The sequence below is a fragment of the Heterocephalus glaber genome, unplaced genomic scaffold, assembly GCF_053883595.1.
Source record: "Heterocephalus glaber isolate CG9 unplaced genomic scaffold, H.glaber_assembly_v1.0 deba00001498, whole genome shotgun sequence".
Lineage (NCBI taxonomy): Eukaryota > Metazoa > Chordata > Mammalia > Rodentia > Bathyergidae > Heterocephalus > Heterocephalus glaber.
In genome coordinates, this window is record NW_028258321.1 from 6,812,902 (window position 1) to 6,827,255 (window position 14,354).

At 38.4% G+C, this 14,354-nt stretch overlaps 1 protein-coding gene across 14 annotated transcripts in view; it reads right to left on the reverse strand.

Moving 5' to 3' along the window:
• Nucleotides 1–14,354, reverse strand: part of Btrc (beta-transducin repeat containing E3 ubiquitin protein ligase) — a 187,148-nt gene that overhangs the window by 109,202 nt on the left and 63,592 nt on the right. For 6 of the 14 annotated variants that reach the window (XM_087185804.1, XM_087185799.1, XM_087185801.1 and 3 more), the window contains one exon: nucleotides 11,101–11,208. The exons of the other annotated variants lie outside the window; for them this stretch is intronic. In XM_087185804.1, coding sequence (XP_087041930.1) covers nucleotides 11,101–11,208 — 108 coding nt within the window. The remainder of the gene's footprint in view (nucleotides 1–11,100; nucleotides 11,209–14,354) is intronic. 14 annotated transcript variants of the gene reach the window in all.

Sequence of the window (14,354 nt, forward strand, 5' to 3'; positions counted from 1 at the left end):
TTCTAGGACCACTGGAAATATAAAAGGCATTCTCGTAAAATACTGTGTTATTTTCAAGCTACTGAAATCTTGTACCCATTTTATCTTCAGTTTAGCAACTTCCCTCAAAGGACTGTACTACGCTGCAGTTGCAGTGCTAAAACAAAACAAAACAAAAAACTGCCAATTAAAAAATCTAGAGGAAATATACTAATATGAAACCAGAACTGTCCCTTACAGTTTATTACCAGTGAAGAAACTGGTACTACCCAGAACAACTGCTCATATAAAGTGTAGATACTACAATGAACGTTAGCCACTAATATGTTGGTAAAGTAAATCTTGTGCTTTCATTCAAATGTACACGTTCATATACAGTTCCTACATATTCTAAAGCTCTGCATTTAGTGGTTTGAAACAGTATAGTGTGTGACATGAAAAAAAATAAAATGAGATGACTTATCCCTCTACCATTTCGCTTCTGTTAATGACCACCGAATCCGACACACACACAAATCAGATGCAAGCAGGGTAAGACTTGAACTTGCTACTCAAGGATCACGTATGAAAATGAATACTTCTTTTCTTCCTGTCAATTTTACAGGACACAGAATTCTCATTTAATTCATATCAAGCCACAGATACCAGGTTTGCAACAAAGGTCTGGAGAATTTGAATGGTACACCTGAGAACTTTAAAAGGCAGAGAAATAACCCAGCAGGACAAGGTACACTGCATAATCCTGTTTCATCAAGATGTATTATATCCTAGGCACAGATAGCTGTTTCAAAATATAATAGGCTTGGTCTCCAGAGGACCAGACATGAGAATATACAAAAACTCAAAACTATTTGGGCCGGGGATTTAGCTCAGTGGTTCCACCGCCTGCCTCGCAAGCGCAAAGACCCAAGTTTGATCCTTGGGTCCAAAAGAAAAACTATTCAACATCACTCTCAGGAAAAACAAAACTTGTGTGTATCAGCACCAACAGTACTACAGTTCTTAACAGGCCTTTGCAGTTAAAGTAGTCTTTGAGCCAGGGATTTAGCTCAGTGGTGCCGCCGTCTGCCTCACAAGCGCAAGGTTCCAAGTTTGATCCCTGGTACCGCAAAAAAAAAAGGAAAAAAAAAAAAAAGAATGCTTTATATAAATCAAAGACTACTTTTTTTTTTTCGGTACCGAGCATCAAACTCGGGACCTTGCACTTGCGAGGCAGACGGCAGAACCACTGAGCTAAATCCCCCGCCCTATAAAGCATTCTTAAATAACTGGGCTTAAACGAATGATGAGGGAAGGTTTCCTGAAGGCTGCTAATCTACCAACATTTCTCATCTTGGCAATCCACATAAAATACTTCACCAAGTCTAGAAACAAACAAGGAAGAGTAAAACAATAAGACATTACCACATGGAGCAAAACAGTGAAAGAAGGTGCAATGGCTGTGGTAGTCACCAAGCAACCAACAAGGGCTCCTGAAGACCACAAAAGAACTACTGTGGTGCGACAGCCTTGACTGGGCGCAAAATGATGGTAATAAGAAATCTAGGAGTGAGAGGAGGTAAAATGCACCTCCTTAAAGGACACAGGTGAGTCTTAGCTGCCCACAGCAAGAACTTGTTTCAGAAGCATAGTACACCCACAGAGGCTTCCATCACCTCCTTAGACTAATTCTCATTGGTTCCGTTCTCTGGTTTTCCTTCTCGCATGGGGGGGGGGGGCATCAGGACCTCTGGGCACCTGCATCTCCCTTCCCCCATTAAGAGTGCAGTACCGTTCAGGCTAAAGGATGAGGGCAAACCCAACATCATTCAGCATCAACTGCATAAGCAAACCCTCTTCGTAAAGATTTTAGTTTGGTTTTTGGGGGGGTACCAGGGATCGAACTCCGGACCTTGTGCTTTTGAGACAGGTGCCAGAACCACTGAGCTAAATCCCCAGCCCAAGATTCTAGTTCCTTAACTCTTCATCCATCATGAAGAATAAAGGCATTTTAAGAAATCTGTCTCACAATAAGATTTGTTTTGTCTTCACCATTTAGACAATATCACGTATTGGCCTGCAAATGAACATGAGCTGCAACAAAGACATGTCAAACTGATCAACAACAGAGGAAAATATTATCACCAAACTGGAAATAATTCAAGTATTTAAATAACGAGGTAGATGTCTGTAAGAATAAACCACTCCAAGATGTCAAATGTTTCCAGGATAAGGTAAAGTAACAAACTCAGGTCATCTCTACTTTTCTTGTAGAAAATATATACAAAAAATTAAAATGTAGGGGCTGGGGATTTAGCTCAGTGGTTCCACCGCCTGCTTCGCAAGCACAAGGGCCCGAGTTCAATCCCCGATACCAAAAGAATAAAATAAAGTTTAAAAAGATAAAAATGTAGAAGCTGAACAACAGATTTCGATATTAGCTAAAATGTTTTAAAATCCATAATTACATTTTATTTCTAACATACAATCTTCAATAAAATGTAGTTTCCACATTGCATATGTGCTTTAATTTTGTGCCTAATCAAGGCTAAAAGGTCATTTTCTGTATACCTAATGATTTCCATCTTTTACATAGACTATTGCTTACTTATCACCATTAGCATTTAAATTTTCCTAGTGTCTATTCTTTTACAGAAAAAGAATAAAATGCAATGAAAGTCAAATAATTGCACAAATCTATTACTGCTGTGAAGATAAAGATACTGACATCTTTGAAAATGGCTGTTAGCTCGTTGGTGATGCCATTACTTAATAGCTTGAAATGTGTCTTTGTTTATCACCAAGAGTCCAAATTCAGCATACAGACTCCGATTCAGAGGGGATCACCATTGTGTGAGTTGTATGAATGCCAAATGTATACAGTTGAGGGCTACCCATAAATCAGATCGAGTGTGTTTTTCTTTTTCCAGTATAAATGTGTGGTTGTTAGAATGACTATTTAATTATCATAACTCATTTCTGAACATGGAACATTTGTATGTATGTACACACAGGTACACCAGTAGCTCTATACTTTCTCTCCTATCCCATTCATGCTTTAATAGTTTTTTTCAAATCAGTGAAGTCTGTTCATTAATTCAGCAAAGTACCAAGTACTACTGATACTTGACAATGGAAATATGAAACAAACAAGCATAGGCCAGCCCTCAAGGAACTCAGTCTAATGGGGCAGAAAGACAATTCATACAAATACAATAGTGTGGGAATACCATGACAGGTGTCTACTGCATACTTGGTACAAATGCTCTGACTAGTTTAAGGAAGAGGGGATAAAAATCTGGGGAAACTTTTATTCTAGCTCAACTTGAGCTCAATTTTAAAGATTAGGAATTTGGTAAATAAAAGGCAGGAAGGAAGAAATAGGTGAGGATAGGTGTTTGGGGGGGAGGACAGGACATGCAAAGACGTAGCTATTTAAGAGATTTTGGTCAAATACTGTGCTATTTTCAAGTGGTTGGAATCCTATACCCATTTTGCACTGCACTGTGGGGAACTACAAATTTTGAATTGGCTAAGAATTCACGTGAGGAAAAGTACTGTGGGATATAAGCCAGATCCAAAATTTATTCAATCCAAAAACATGAACAAGTGTCCATGAGATAAAGAGCAGCCAAGATCAGTTTAACAGCTGCTAACTGTTCGATAAGAATGTGGACAGGGTGACAACTGGATATAAGTGGACAATTTGGATACATATGAAATTCAGAAGTATCAATGAAATCGTAACATACGGGAGGACACTTCCTTTCCACTTTCTACTTCTGTTTCTTCCACAATATTAAATTTTTATATTTTATAATTAAAAATGGAAATAAAAGTACTCAACAGGAAAACTTACTTGGCTTGGTATACCTGTGTGTGTACAGGCACACATGTATAAGTCATTCCAAACTGAAGGAAGCTAATGTGTTAGTGATGATTATCTTGCTGGGTGTGGTGGTGTATGCTTGTAATCCTAGCGCTCAGGAAGGTGAAGCAGGAGGATCACCATGAGTTCAAGGCCAGAATGAACTACATAGCTGTCTCAAAAAAAGATTATCTTAAGAGTAGAAGGATTATGGATACTCATGTTTATACATTTATAAATCATTTACAGATTCCACAATAAAACACAAGCAGGAAAAATTTTTTCCTCACAACACAAGCAAAAGCAGTTTTGTCACTTCCTGTAAACCCTAATATGAGAAAGATGCAGCTGAAATATATGTGTCATATGTTAACATGCACAAAAAAGAACTTAGTTTTTAAATACAGAAATTGTGCTGTGCTGAAATCATTCATATACAATGAATGAGCGGGCATCAGATAGGGCTTGATAAGCATTTTTGTCATGGAATAATTTTCTTTATAGGATTGAAACCTTAACTTACATTCAATGTGATAATCCATATTTCTCTAAAATCTCAACCATAAAATGTTTTCCATAAATATATACATGTGTATGCATATATATATATATATTTATATTTATATAATTGCTTAATTTTCCAGGTACTATTCCATTTTATCAAATTTACTTTGTAGACGGCAAAATTTAAGATTTCAAATCATTCTTAAGTAACGAAATTTTGAGGGGTTGAATCCTGAATTCAACCCCTCAAAATTTCAACCTTTGACAAGAAACCCTAATTTTAAAATATCACATGGTTCACCTAGCTCAAGATTTTCCTAAAATTACTATCTACACTAGATACTGAAAATAATCTAAGGTCATAAATCTACTTATATACTTACTGGCAGAATGTCATTTTTCTTCTCTTTCAATGACCAAAGAAAGATGAAAGATCTTAATTACTCAGCTATTTTTATGCACCCTCTCTCCTGCTTGTTTTCACTTAATATCATAGGCCATAAGACCACCATTTGCTATGGATGAACCAACAATTACACAAAATGCATCCACTGTTCATCAACAGTAATGCTCTTACTCACCAATACACTTTCCAGAATAAACCAAAGACATGATAAAAATGAGAATATGCTCAAAGTAAACTGTCCTCCTAGAATTTATTTAAACAATGTTCTCAGCATTCTGTCTGTCCCTAAAAACCATCCCAAAACTGATGGTTTCAATCACTGCATTACAAAGGGTAACTGATAAATTCAGCAAAGATTGAGTAGCTCTTCTTTCTCTATTGTCACAGCAAGTTTTTTGTTTGTTTTGTTTTGAGCAGGGTCTTGCTACATAGTTCAGGCTGCCCTTGAACCTCAGCCTCCCAAATGCTGGGTCAGTAGCTTAAGGCTACTGGACTACTGTCACAAGAATTTTTACTTCTTAAAATGCTTCAACTTACTAAAAGAATGAAATGGTTTTCAAAGAAAAAATGTGATGAAACTTACTGAGCCATTTTTTTAAGCATTTTTGGAAATATTAGCAAAAATGAGAATTCCTACTTACTTGTTTTACATTATTGGAGATTGAACTCAGAGCCTCATGCATGATAGGCAAGTGCTCCACCCACTAAGTTATATCCTCAGCCCTTTTTATTGTATTTTGAGTCAGGATCTTGCTAAACTACCCAACCTGGCTTGGAACTTGGGCTTCTCCTGCTTCAGCCTCTGGAGTAGCTGACGCATGCCCAGCTTGACTGTCTCTTTTAAAGATAAAAATACACTTACTGTGTGATCTACCAATTTCACTCTTAGGCAAATTTACCCAAGAGAAAATAAAACATATGCAAAAAAAGAAAAAAGAAGAAAAAGACTTATATAAAACTGTTTATAATAGCTTTCTTTATTCACCATTGGTGAAAAACTTAACGTAACCTACATGCCTCTCAATAAGTGAATGGACAAATTGTGTTGTAGTAATACAACAGAATATATTCAGCAATGAAAAGAATAAACTGCTGAAACATATGAGATATAGATAAATCAAAAACATTAGGTTGACCAAAGGAAAACAGCTAGGCCTAGTGATACATGCCTGTAACCCCACCTACTGTTCAAGCTCAGCCTTGGCAACCTGAAGACTTTAATGTCCCAAAATTTAAAAAGGCTGGAAATATAGTTCAGTGAAAAGGCTCTGGGTTCAATCACCAGTATGGAATAAAGAAGGAAGGAGGAGGAAAGAAAAAGGAAGAAGGAAAGACAAACTGACACAAAAGAATGTTATATGCTGTGCTTATATGACTTTAAGAACATACAAGACTAAAGTTTAGTCAAAAATCGAAACAGTAATTGCACATAGGAGATGAGTGCTGAATGGAAAAAGAGTATAAAGAAATTTTCTCAGATAACAGAAACATTCTATATTTTGAGTAAGAGGTTACACAAATGTAATCATCTGTCCAAATTCCTTAAGAGTACCCTAAGGAGGGCCAGGGATTTAGCTCAGTGACTGGTTCAGCCACTTGCTTCGAAAGCACAAGGTCCCGAGTTCAATCCCAGGTACCAAAAAAAAAAGTACCTTTAGGAGCTGTGTATTTTGCTATATGCAAATACTACCTTTAAAAACCTAACAACAAAAGTAAAACTCAAGGGCTGGGGATTTAGCTCAGTGGTTTCGCCACCTGCTGGGCAAGCGCAAGGACCAGAGATAGATCCCCAGTACCAAAAAAAAAAAGTAAAACTCCAACTAAAAAGATACACATGTACTAAGACTGTTGCAATTCCAGTCCTGTTTTTGCAAATTAGTCACACAGCAATAATCAAACACTTGGTGAGCTGAACCTGACAGAGAACAAATTTTTGAATTATCAGCATAAACCGGTACCATAAGCCAGCCCATTTTTTCATTTTTCCTACTTAAGATACAATGATCTTTTTGAAGATAAGCAACTATTCACACTTTTATCAATGCTGAGAAAGCAAAATTTTCTCACCAATAACCGAACCAAAGCTGGGCCCCTTCCTAAAAAAGCAGAATTGTGTTGTACATTATGAAAAATATGGTTTTATTTAATAGTACGCTGTTTTACACCAAGGTAAAAAATAGTATTTGGTGAAACCTCCAAACCTAGTCCTCTGTACAAAATTTCTCTGATAATATAAAACATTAATATGCCAGCTACTACTCTAAGGACTCAATATATACCAACTCAATTTAATCCTAACATCAAACCTACATGACCTATTACTCTCATTTTACTAAGGAAAGTGGGGTATAAACAGGACAAGTACTTGCACAAAGGCCATACCTAGAAAATAACACAGCAAAACTCAAATACCAGGCAATCTGGCACCAGAGTTCATGTTCTTATTTTTTATTTTTATTTTTTTGAGACAGGGTCTCACTATGTATCATAGGCAGGGTTCGAACTTTTAATCCTCCTGCCTCAGCCCCCCAGAATGCTGGGATTATAGGCGCACACCACCACTACACTTAGCTTCCATGCTCTTCTTTTTTTTTTTTTGAGACAGGGTCTCAATATAGAGTTCAGGCTGGCCTTGAACTCACTACTTAGCCCAAACTGGCCTGGAATTCATGGTAATCTCCTTGCCTCTGCCTCCCATGTGCTGAGATTACATGTGTGTGCCATCACACTCTGCCTCTCCATGCTCTGCTTATCACCACACCATGCACTCATCTTTGGGCTTTTCATAAACATCTCTTTTCTGCCTATTCTATACAACTTTACTCCACCAATATAATTCCAGACTCATACACCCAATTTTTTCCCTGAATTTTTGAATAACATCTCTAAATCAACTTTTCTCCAAATATATTCCAGAAGTAGTAACTTATGGAGAATGTGGCAGTTTTTAAAAAATAAGTATCTGCTGAGTTTTGATTAATGTCAGAGAAAGGCAAAAGTGGTGGTGAATTTGTTCACAGTTCTTTCTTGCTGGCATTAAATTCAGGACTGCTTTAGGCCAAATGAAGATTTGAATTTTTCTTAGTATCCTGGTATTCAGGTCAGAAGATTAAAACTTGCACAATGTTCAACAGTACATAACTATCTTTATACCACTTATCCAAGAGTTCAAACCATTAGTACTTAGAGCCCCAACTAAGTACTCTATTGACACTGTAGGAGTTAGCAGATAAGATTGCTTCTGCCTTCAAGAAAATTTCTAACACGCCTCTCAGATCAGGATGGGCACATTTACCTAAGGGCTATCAAACTGCTAGCCCACATCTGGAAGTGAGAAGAGGCATGCGGTTGGCAATGCAGCACCCACTGTGACGTCACCCGTGCCCTCTTCTGATTGCCAAAAACATCGGGCATCTTTCCGAGTGCTCTCTGGCCATCTGTATGCCTTTGATGTTTATCTGTTGAATTTTTCTCCGGTGTTATACTGGGTATTTTATATTATTGTATAGGAAGGTTCTTTGTATATTCTGAATACAGAGTCTTTAATAGATATGTTATTTTACAATACCTTCTCTCAGAATTTACCTTACCTATTCTTTTATAAAACTTTTTCCTTTTGGGGGGGGGGATTCCCTTTTTTTTTTTTTTTTGCATTACTGGGCATTGAACCCAGGGCCTTGCACACACTAGGTAAGGGCTCTACCAATGAACTCTTTCCTTAACCTAAAACAGTTATCTTTTGAAATGCAGAAATTTTAAAATAGTGAAGAAGCCCAGTTTGTCAGTTGGTTGGTTCTTTTAAGGTTCATTTGTGTGTGTGTGTTCACCATATCCAAGAAACCTTTGCCTAACCCAAAGTCACAATGATTTTTTTCTCCTAAATTTTCTATTACTTTTACAATTTTCATTCATAGTAAGGTCTATAACCCATTTCAAGTTAATTTTTATATGGTGCACTGTAACTGTCAAGGGTCACTGTTTTGCATATGGAATCCAACTGTTATAACATGATTTGATGAAAAACTAAGACCAATGGATTTTAATATAATTACACAGAAGTTCACTGATTAGATTTCAGATCCTACACTGCAACTAATTTTTAAGAAATTACAACATTAAAATCTCTCCCTTTTAAAACTATATATTTGAGGGGGCTGGGGATTTAGCTCAGTGGTTTCGCCGCCTGCTGCATAAGCAGCAAGGACCCGAGTTCGATCCCCAGTACCAAAAAAAAAAAAAGAATCCGTGGTGGCAAACCAACGGCACACATGCCACAGCAAGCTGCTGGCATCGCTGAAAGCTTCAGAATGTCTGCCATCCCTGGGTTAGACTACGAGTTCCTCTAGGGCAGAACCTTATGGAAGCTTCATATACAGTAAAAATATAAGACACTTCACTCCAAAATAAATGGACACTCTTGGATATCCATATTCTCTAACAGTAATAGCAAGGTTTATGGTGATGACAAAAGCAGCAACTACTACCACATACCCTTACTGCAGTCTTTATTAACAGGTGAGAAAAATGAAGATTTGCATGAAACAGGGTAAGATCATTCTACTAGTGACAAAGACAGTGAATATTTAAACTTGATTTAACTAATTTTAGAGTCAACACACTTTACTATATTGTATCTCATAGTAAAAGCAAAGGAAGATTAAAGGAAAAATGGAACTTTCCAATATTATCATCACTAAAATAATATTACCAATCCCTTTAGGCTGGTTTGCAATTTTTATTTTTTGAATGAAATTCATATATGTATATTATATACACACACACATATGAATAGATAGATAGATAAACAGACACACAGATATCTCCTGTAAAAATTCAAGGAACAAGAACTTGAAGAAAAATTTGTATTATGTTCCACTATTTGCAGCATTCCAAAAATGGAACACTGGGCATAAGTGGGTTAAAGACTAGTAACTGTCAGCACTTAAATTCCTCTCTTTTAACTAAGAGTTACTCATAGTCATTCTGATATTTAATGTTTACCTTTTAACTTCTTCTAAATATAATAATGAACTACTTAGGTTAAAAACAAATAGAAGTGCTGGGCATGGTGGCACACACCTGTAATCCCAGCACTTGGGAGGCTGGGGCAGGAGGATTGCCATGAGTTCAAGGCAGCCTGAAGTAGAGTGAGACCCTGTCTCGAAAGAAAGAAGGAAAGAAAGAAAGAAAGAAAGAAAGAAAGAAAGAAAGAAAGAAAGAAAGAAAGAAAGAAAGAGAGAGACAAAGAAAATCTGCTCTGTTGTGTATCACTACAAAATGCTAAATACCTGAGGTGGATGGATAATAGTTTTCTGGCAAGAAAACTGTCACACATGGTACACAGTAAGATATAAGCAATGAGCACCAGGCTCTTTCTTGCATTTTCTTCTACAATATTCCACTTTCTTCCACTGTATTTTCTCTCACATCATGGAACTGACTGACCTCCTGGTCTATAAATAGTGGAACATAATACATAAGAAAAGCTGGGGTGGGGGGATGACTAGAATCTTTTCAGTCCACGAAAGACCAACTAACTGTACTGTCTCAAGGTGAATACTATACCCAACTGTCTTAAAGCTTTTCTATCTTGGAGACAGGATCATTAATCAAGACACACACAAAAATTAGATAGAGTAACCAAGAGATGCTCTGAACAAGGTAATTTATATTTTTAGTAATCATTTTTAAAAAACAATTCAGGCAACTGACTATAATTAACCACATTAGTTGGCTTTATGCAGGTCCAGAGCAAACACCATATATTGAATTGCTACTTATTGAGATTCCTTTATCCCGGTTTTTTTTTTTTTTGGTACTGGGGATCAAACTCAGGAACTTGCACTTTTGAGGCAGTCGTGGTGCCACTGAGCTAAATCCCTGGCCCTTCCTTGAGATTCCTTTATAATTTACTATCATACTTTAAAAAAAAAAAAAACAGGGTCTTGCTGTGTAGTGCAGGCTGGCCTTGAACTCACTATGTAGCCCAAGATGGCTTTGAACTCACAGTGATCCTCCTGCCTTCCCCTCCCAGAGTGCTGGGATTACAGGCGTGCACCACCACGCCTGGCTCATACTGCTACTAGATCTCAAAAGCAACAGTCAAATTGTACTGTATCCATCCTGACAAACCAATCACAATAAAAATGTCTTAAGAGTGGATCAGTTAGATCTACATTGAAAGTTTATCATTAAAGGAATATTGAGTGATGTGAACACAGGCAATATTAAGGAGAAAAGGTGTACATAAGAACGGGAAAGGAGGAGGGACATACTAATGAACTAGGCACGCATGCGCATGCGCACACGCACACATGCACGTACGCCTCGATGCCCGAAAATGCCCCCCAGAGAGAGAAGGTACCTGGAAAGCTGTGAGCGCGCCAGTCCCTGGGTTATACAGGCACCGCAGCGAAGGCATGCTGTCCGCCAGGCTGGAGCAGCCCAGCCACAGAGACCTGGGCATAGAGCACTGCAGAGAGAGGACAACTATGAGATGGGACAGCATGAGACGGATGGCATAGGTTACAGGACGCTCAGGGCGTGGCCGAATGCAGTGGCCGAATGCAGTGCCCGCCGCAGCTGGCCTTTATGACGGAAACATTTTCAGAAACATGCTGCTTCACTAGTTCTACCCAGAGACTCAAAAAGGGCAGCAGTAGTAGCCAAAGGGCAAAGAAAAAAAAAGAAGCTGTAGGTCAAAACACCAAACTCTTCTTAAAATTTTGTCCCTATTCTATTATTTACGAATCTGAAGGAAATCTACTTAATCCAACTGACTATTTTCTTTTATGGGTCTCAACTCATCTCCCATAAATTAACCATAAGGTGACTATTCCATGGAAGGATACTTTGTGGTAGCATCACAATTTAGGACTAGTAAATTAGAAAACAACAGGGCCAGGGATTTAGCTCAGTGGTTCCTCCGCCTACTTCACAAGCTCAAGGTTCTGAGTTCCACCCCCGTACCAAAAAAACCCCAAACAAACGGGAAAGATAAGAGTGTTTTTTGAAGAAGAAGAAAATGTATTGTACAGCTTTTGACAGTAACTGAGTCAGCACAGTTTGTATATGCTTTATTTATCTTGTTAATCTGTTATTTATAAACAAAAATGTTACTGGGATTTAGCTCTGCTGTGCCCATGCTATCATCTTGAACTGCTACAGCACTGAACTTTGCTTCAAGGTTTCCAATGTTCTTCACCTCAAGCTACAACCCATTTTACAAACCGCAGCTAAATAGGAAAAATGGTTGTCTCACTGTTACCATGTTACTCTCACCACAATTTATGAGGCTCCCGGTATCTACTGCATGAAATCCGAGCGCTGTGTTAATCTGACCTTCCTTCACTGCCCACATCAGCTCACCTGTCGTCCCTTCCCTCTTGCCACTCCAGTTAACCATCCTGATATTTTTGTTCAAACGTTCATTTTGGCCCTTGCACTTTAAACTTTTAATTTCATTCTCCCTTTGACTGTGCCAATTCACACCTACCTTTCCCTCTTTGTCTCCTTAGAACTACTCATCCTGATTTCGGTCTCTCAGGGGTTCTTGTTACCAGAGATTCTTATACTGGAAGAAGGCGGCCGAAGGGAAGCCGCAGTAGGGGAGAGGAGCACTTTAGGCTTCCTTTGCTGACTCTGGCGGCACAGCCTGTAATCACAGCTACTCTGGAAAATGTGGCAAGAAGATAGCAAATTTGTGAGATCCTGACTCAAAACTAAACTTGGGCCAGGGATTTAGCCCAGTGGTTCCACTGCCTGCCTTGAAAGAGCAAGGACCCAAGTTCGATCCCGGGTACCCCCCCACCCTCCCAAAAAACAAAACCTAAACTAAAAATGGCTGGGGATGTAGCTCAGTGGTAGAGTACTTGGAAGCACACACAGGGCCCTGGGACCAATCCTCAATACCCACTTAAAAAAGGAAGAGATTTAGCTCAGTGGTGCCATGCTTGCCTCACAAGCACAAGGTCCTGAGTTCCATCCCCAGTACATGGGAAAAAAAAAAGGCAAGGGTAAAAAAACTGCCTTCCTTTTACTGCTCTCTACTAGAAGCATCAAGAATGGTTTGCTAAGGGCCAGGGATTTAGCTCAGTGGCACCATGCCTGCCTCAGAAGTGCAAGGTCCTGAGTTGGATCCCTGGTACCAAAAAAAAAAAGAAAAGAAAAAAAAGAATGGTTTGCTAAAATAATTTAAGTAAATGATAACAAAATTTTCTTAACGATAATGTTCTGATCATTTATTTGATGAATAAATGTGGTAGGTACTATTCTAGCCACCAGAGATAGGACAATCTTCAAGGAACTCATATTCACATTACATTCTCTCAATCTTAAATCTTTCTAGGGGCTGGGGATTTAGCCCAGTGGCACCGCTCCTGCCTCAGAAGTGCAAGGTCCTGAGTTCGACCCCCGGTACCAAAAAACAACAACAAAACAAAACAAAAAACAAAACAATCTTTCTATATTACAAATCCATAATACTACTGGGTGTGGTAGTGCATCCATGTAATTCCAGCTACTCGGGAAGTAGAGACGGGAGGACCAAGAGTTTTGAGGCCAGTCTTGGAGACTTAGTGAGACCTTGTCTCAAAAAATAAGGGATGGATATTGTACCTCAGTGGCAGAACACTAGCCTAGTATACGACAGCCCGAGTTTAATCCCCACTATTAGGAAAAATAATAATAATAAAGACAAAATAAATCTAGAATGTCAAAAAAATCACTGTTATGACTAATTGTTATGCTGATACTAAAGAGAAACGTACTTTATTAAGCAATCGGTTAAAGTTTAGTATATGAAGGATAGAAAAAAAGTCTCACATTTGTTCTGAAAGAACTGAATATTTTTAAAAAAACAGAAAAAGTAGAAAAAGGGAGGGTGAACAAGAAAGGGAGCATGAAAAGACAGAAGAGGAACAGGAAACAGTGGCGGGAAATGGAGCAGGCCCTGGAGGACAGCTTACTGTTTTCCTCCGCCCTGCAGGGAAGGCAGGTGGCTCACACTGGAGCAGCCCTGAAGCCGCCCTAGCAATGTGCACGCAGCACAGGCGGCCTAGAAGCCAACCAGAAGCCCTTCGTCCCCAGACCTGGGCTCTTTTTCTTTTTCATTAGAACATACATACTTATTTGTATTTGTCAGTGTTCCTTGATAAGTTTTTAAGGCATTCCTCTTGTGAATGATTTGTGTCCTCCACTTTTGCTATGAATCTGTGTTATTTTTGCAGTGTGTACTTGATGAATTGTTATATCCTTCCTATTACTCATTTTGATACTGTTCCTCATTCATCCATCCCTGTCTTCCATCAACTTCTCTAACGACTCAGAATTTAGAAGAGCTTACCCCAACCCCTTAAACTAAAATTCCAAAATAAAATTAGGATCAATAATGAACTGCATATACCCAGGGAGGCCACAAAACATACCAGTGTGATTTCCAAAATAGCATTAACTTCCAAACACTACACAGAGGATGCATTCCTGATTATTGCAAGACAACTGGTGTGGGTGTGATAACTGCACTTGGATATAGTGAGAGCCACACATTACCGTAAGATTGTATATATTATGGCCCAATTTAAAAACTAATTTTCAAATTGGCTTGTATTGTAACAATTA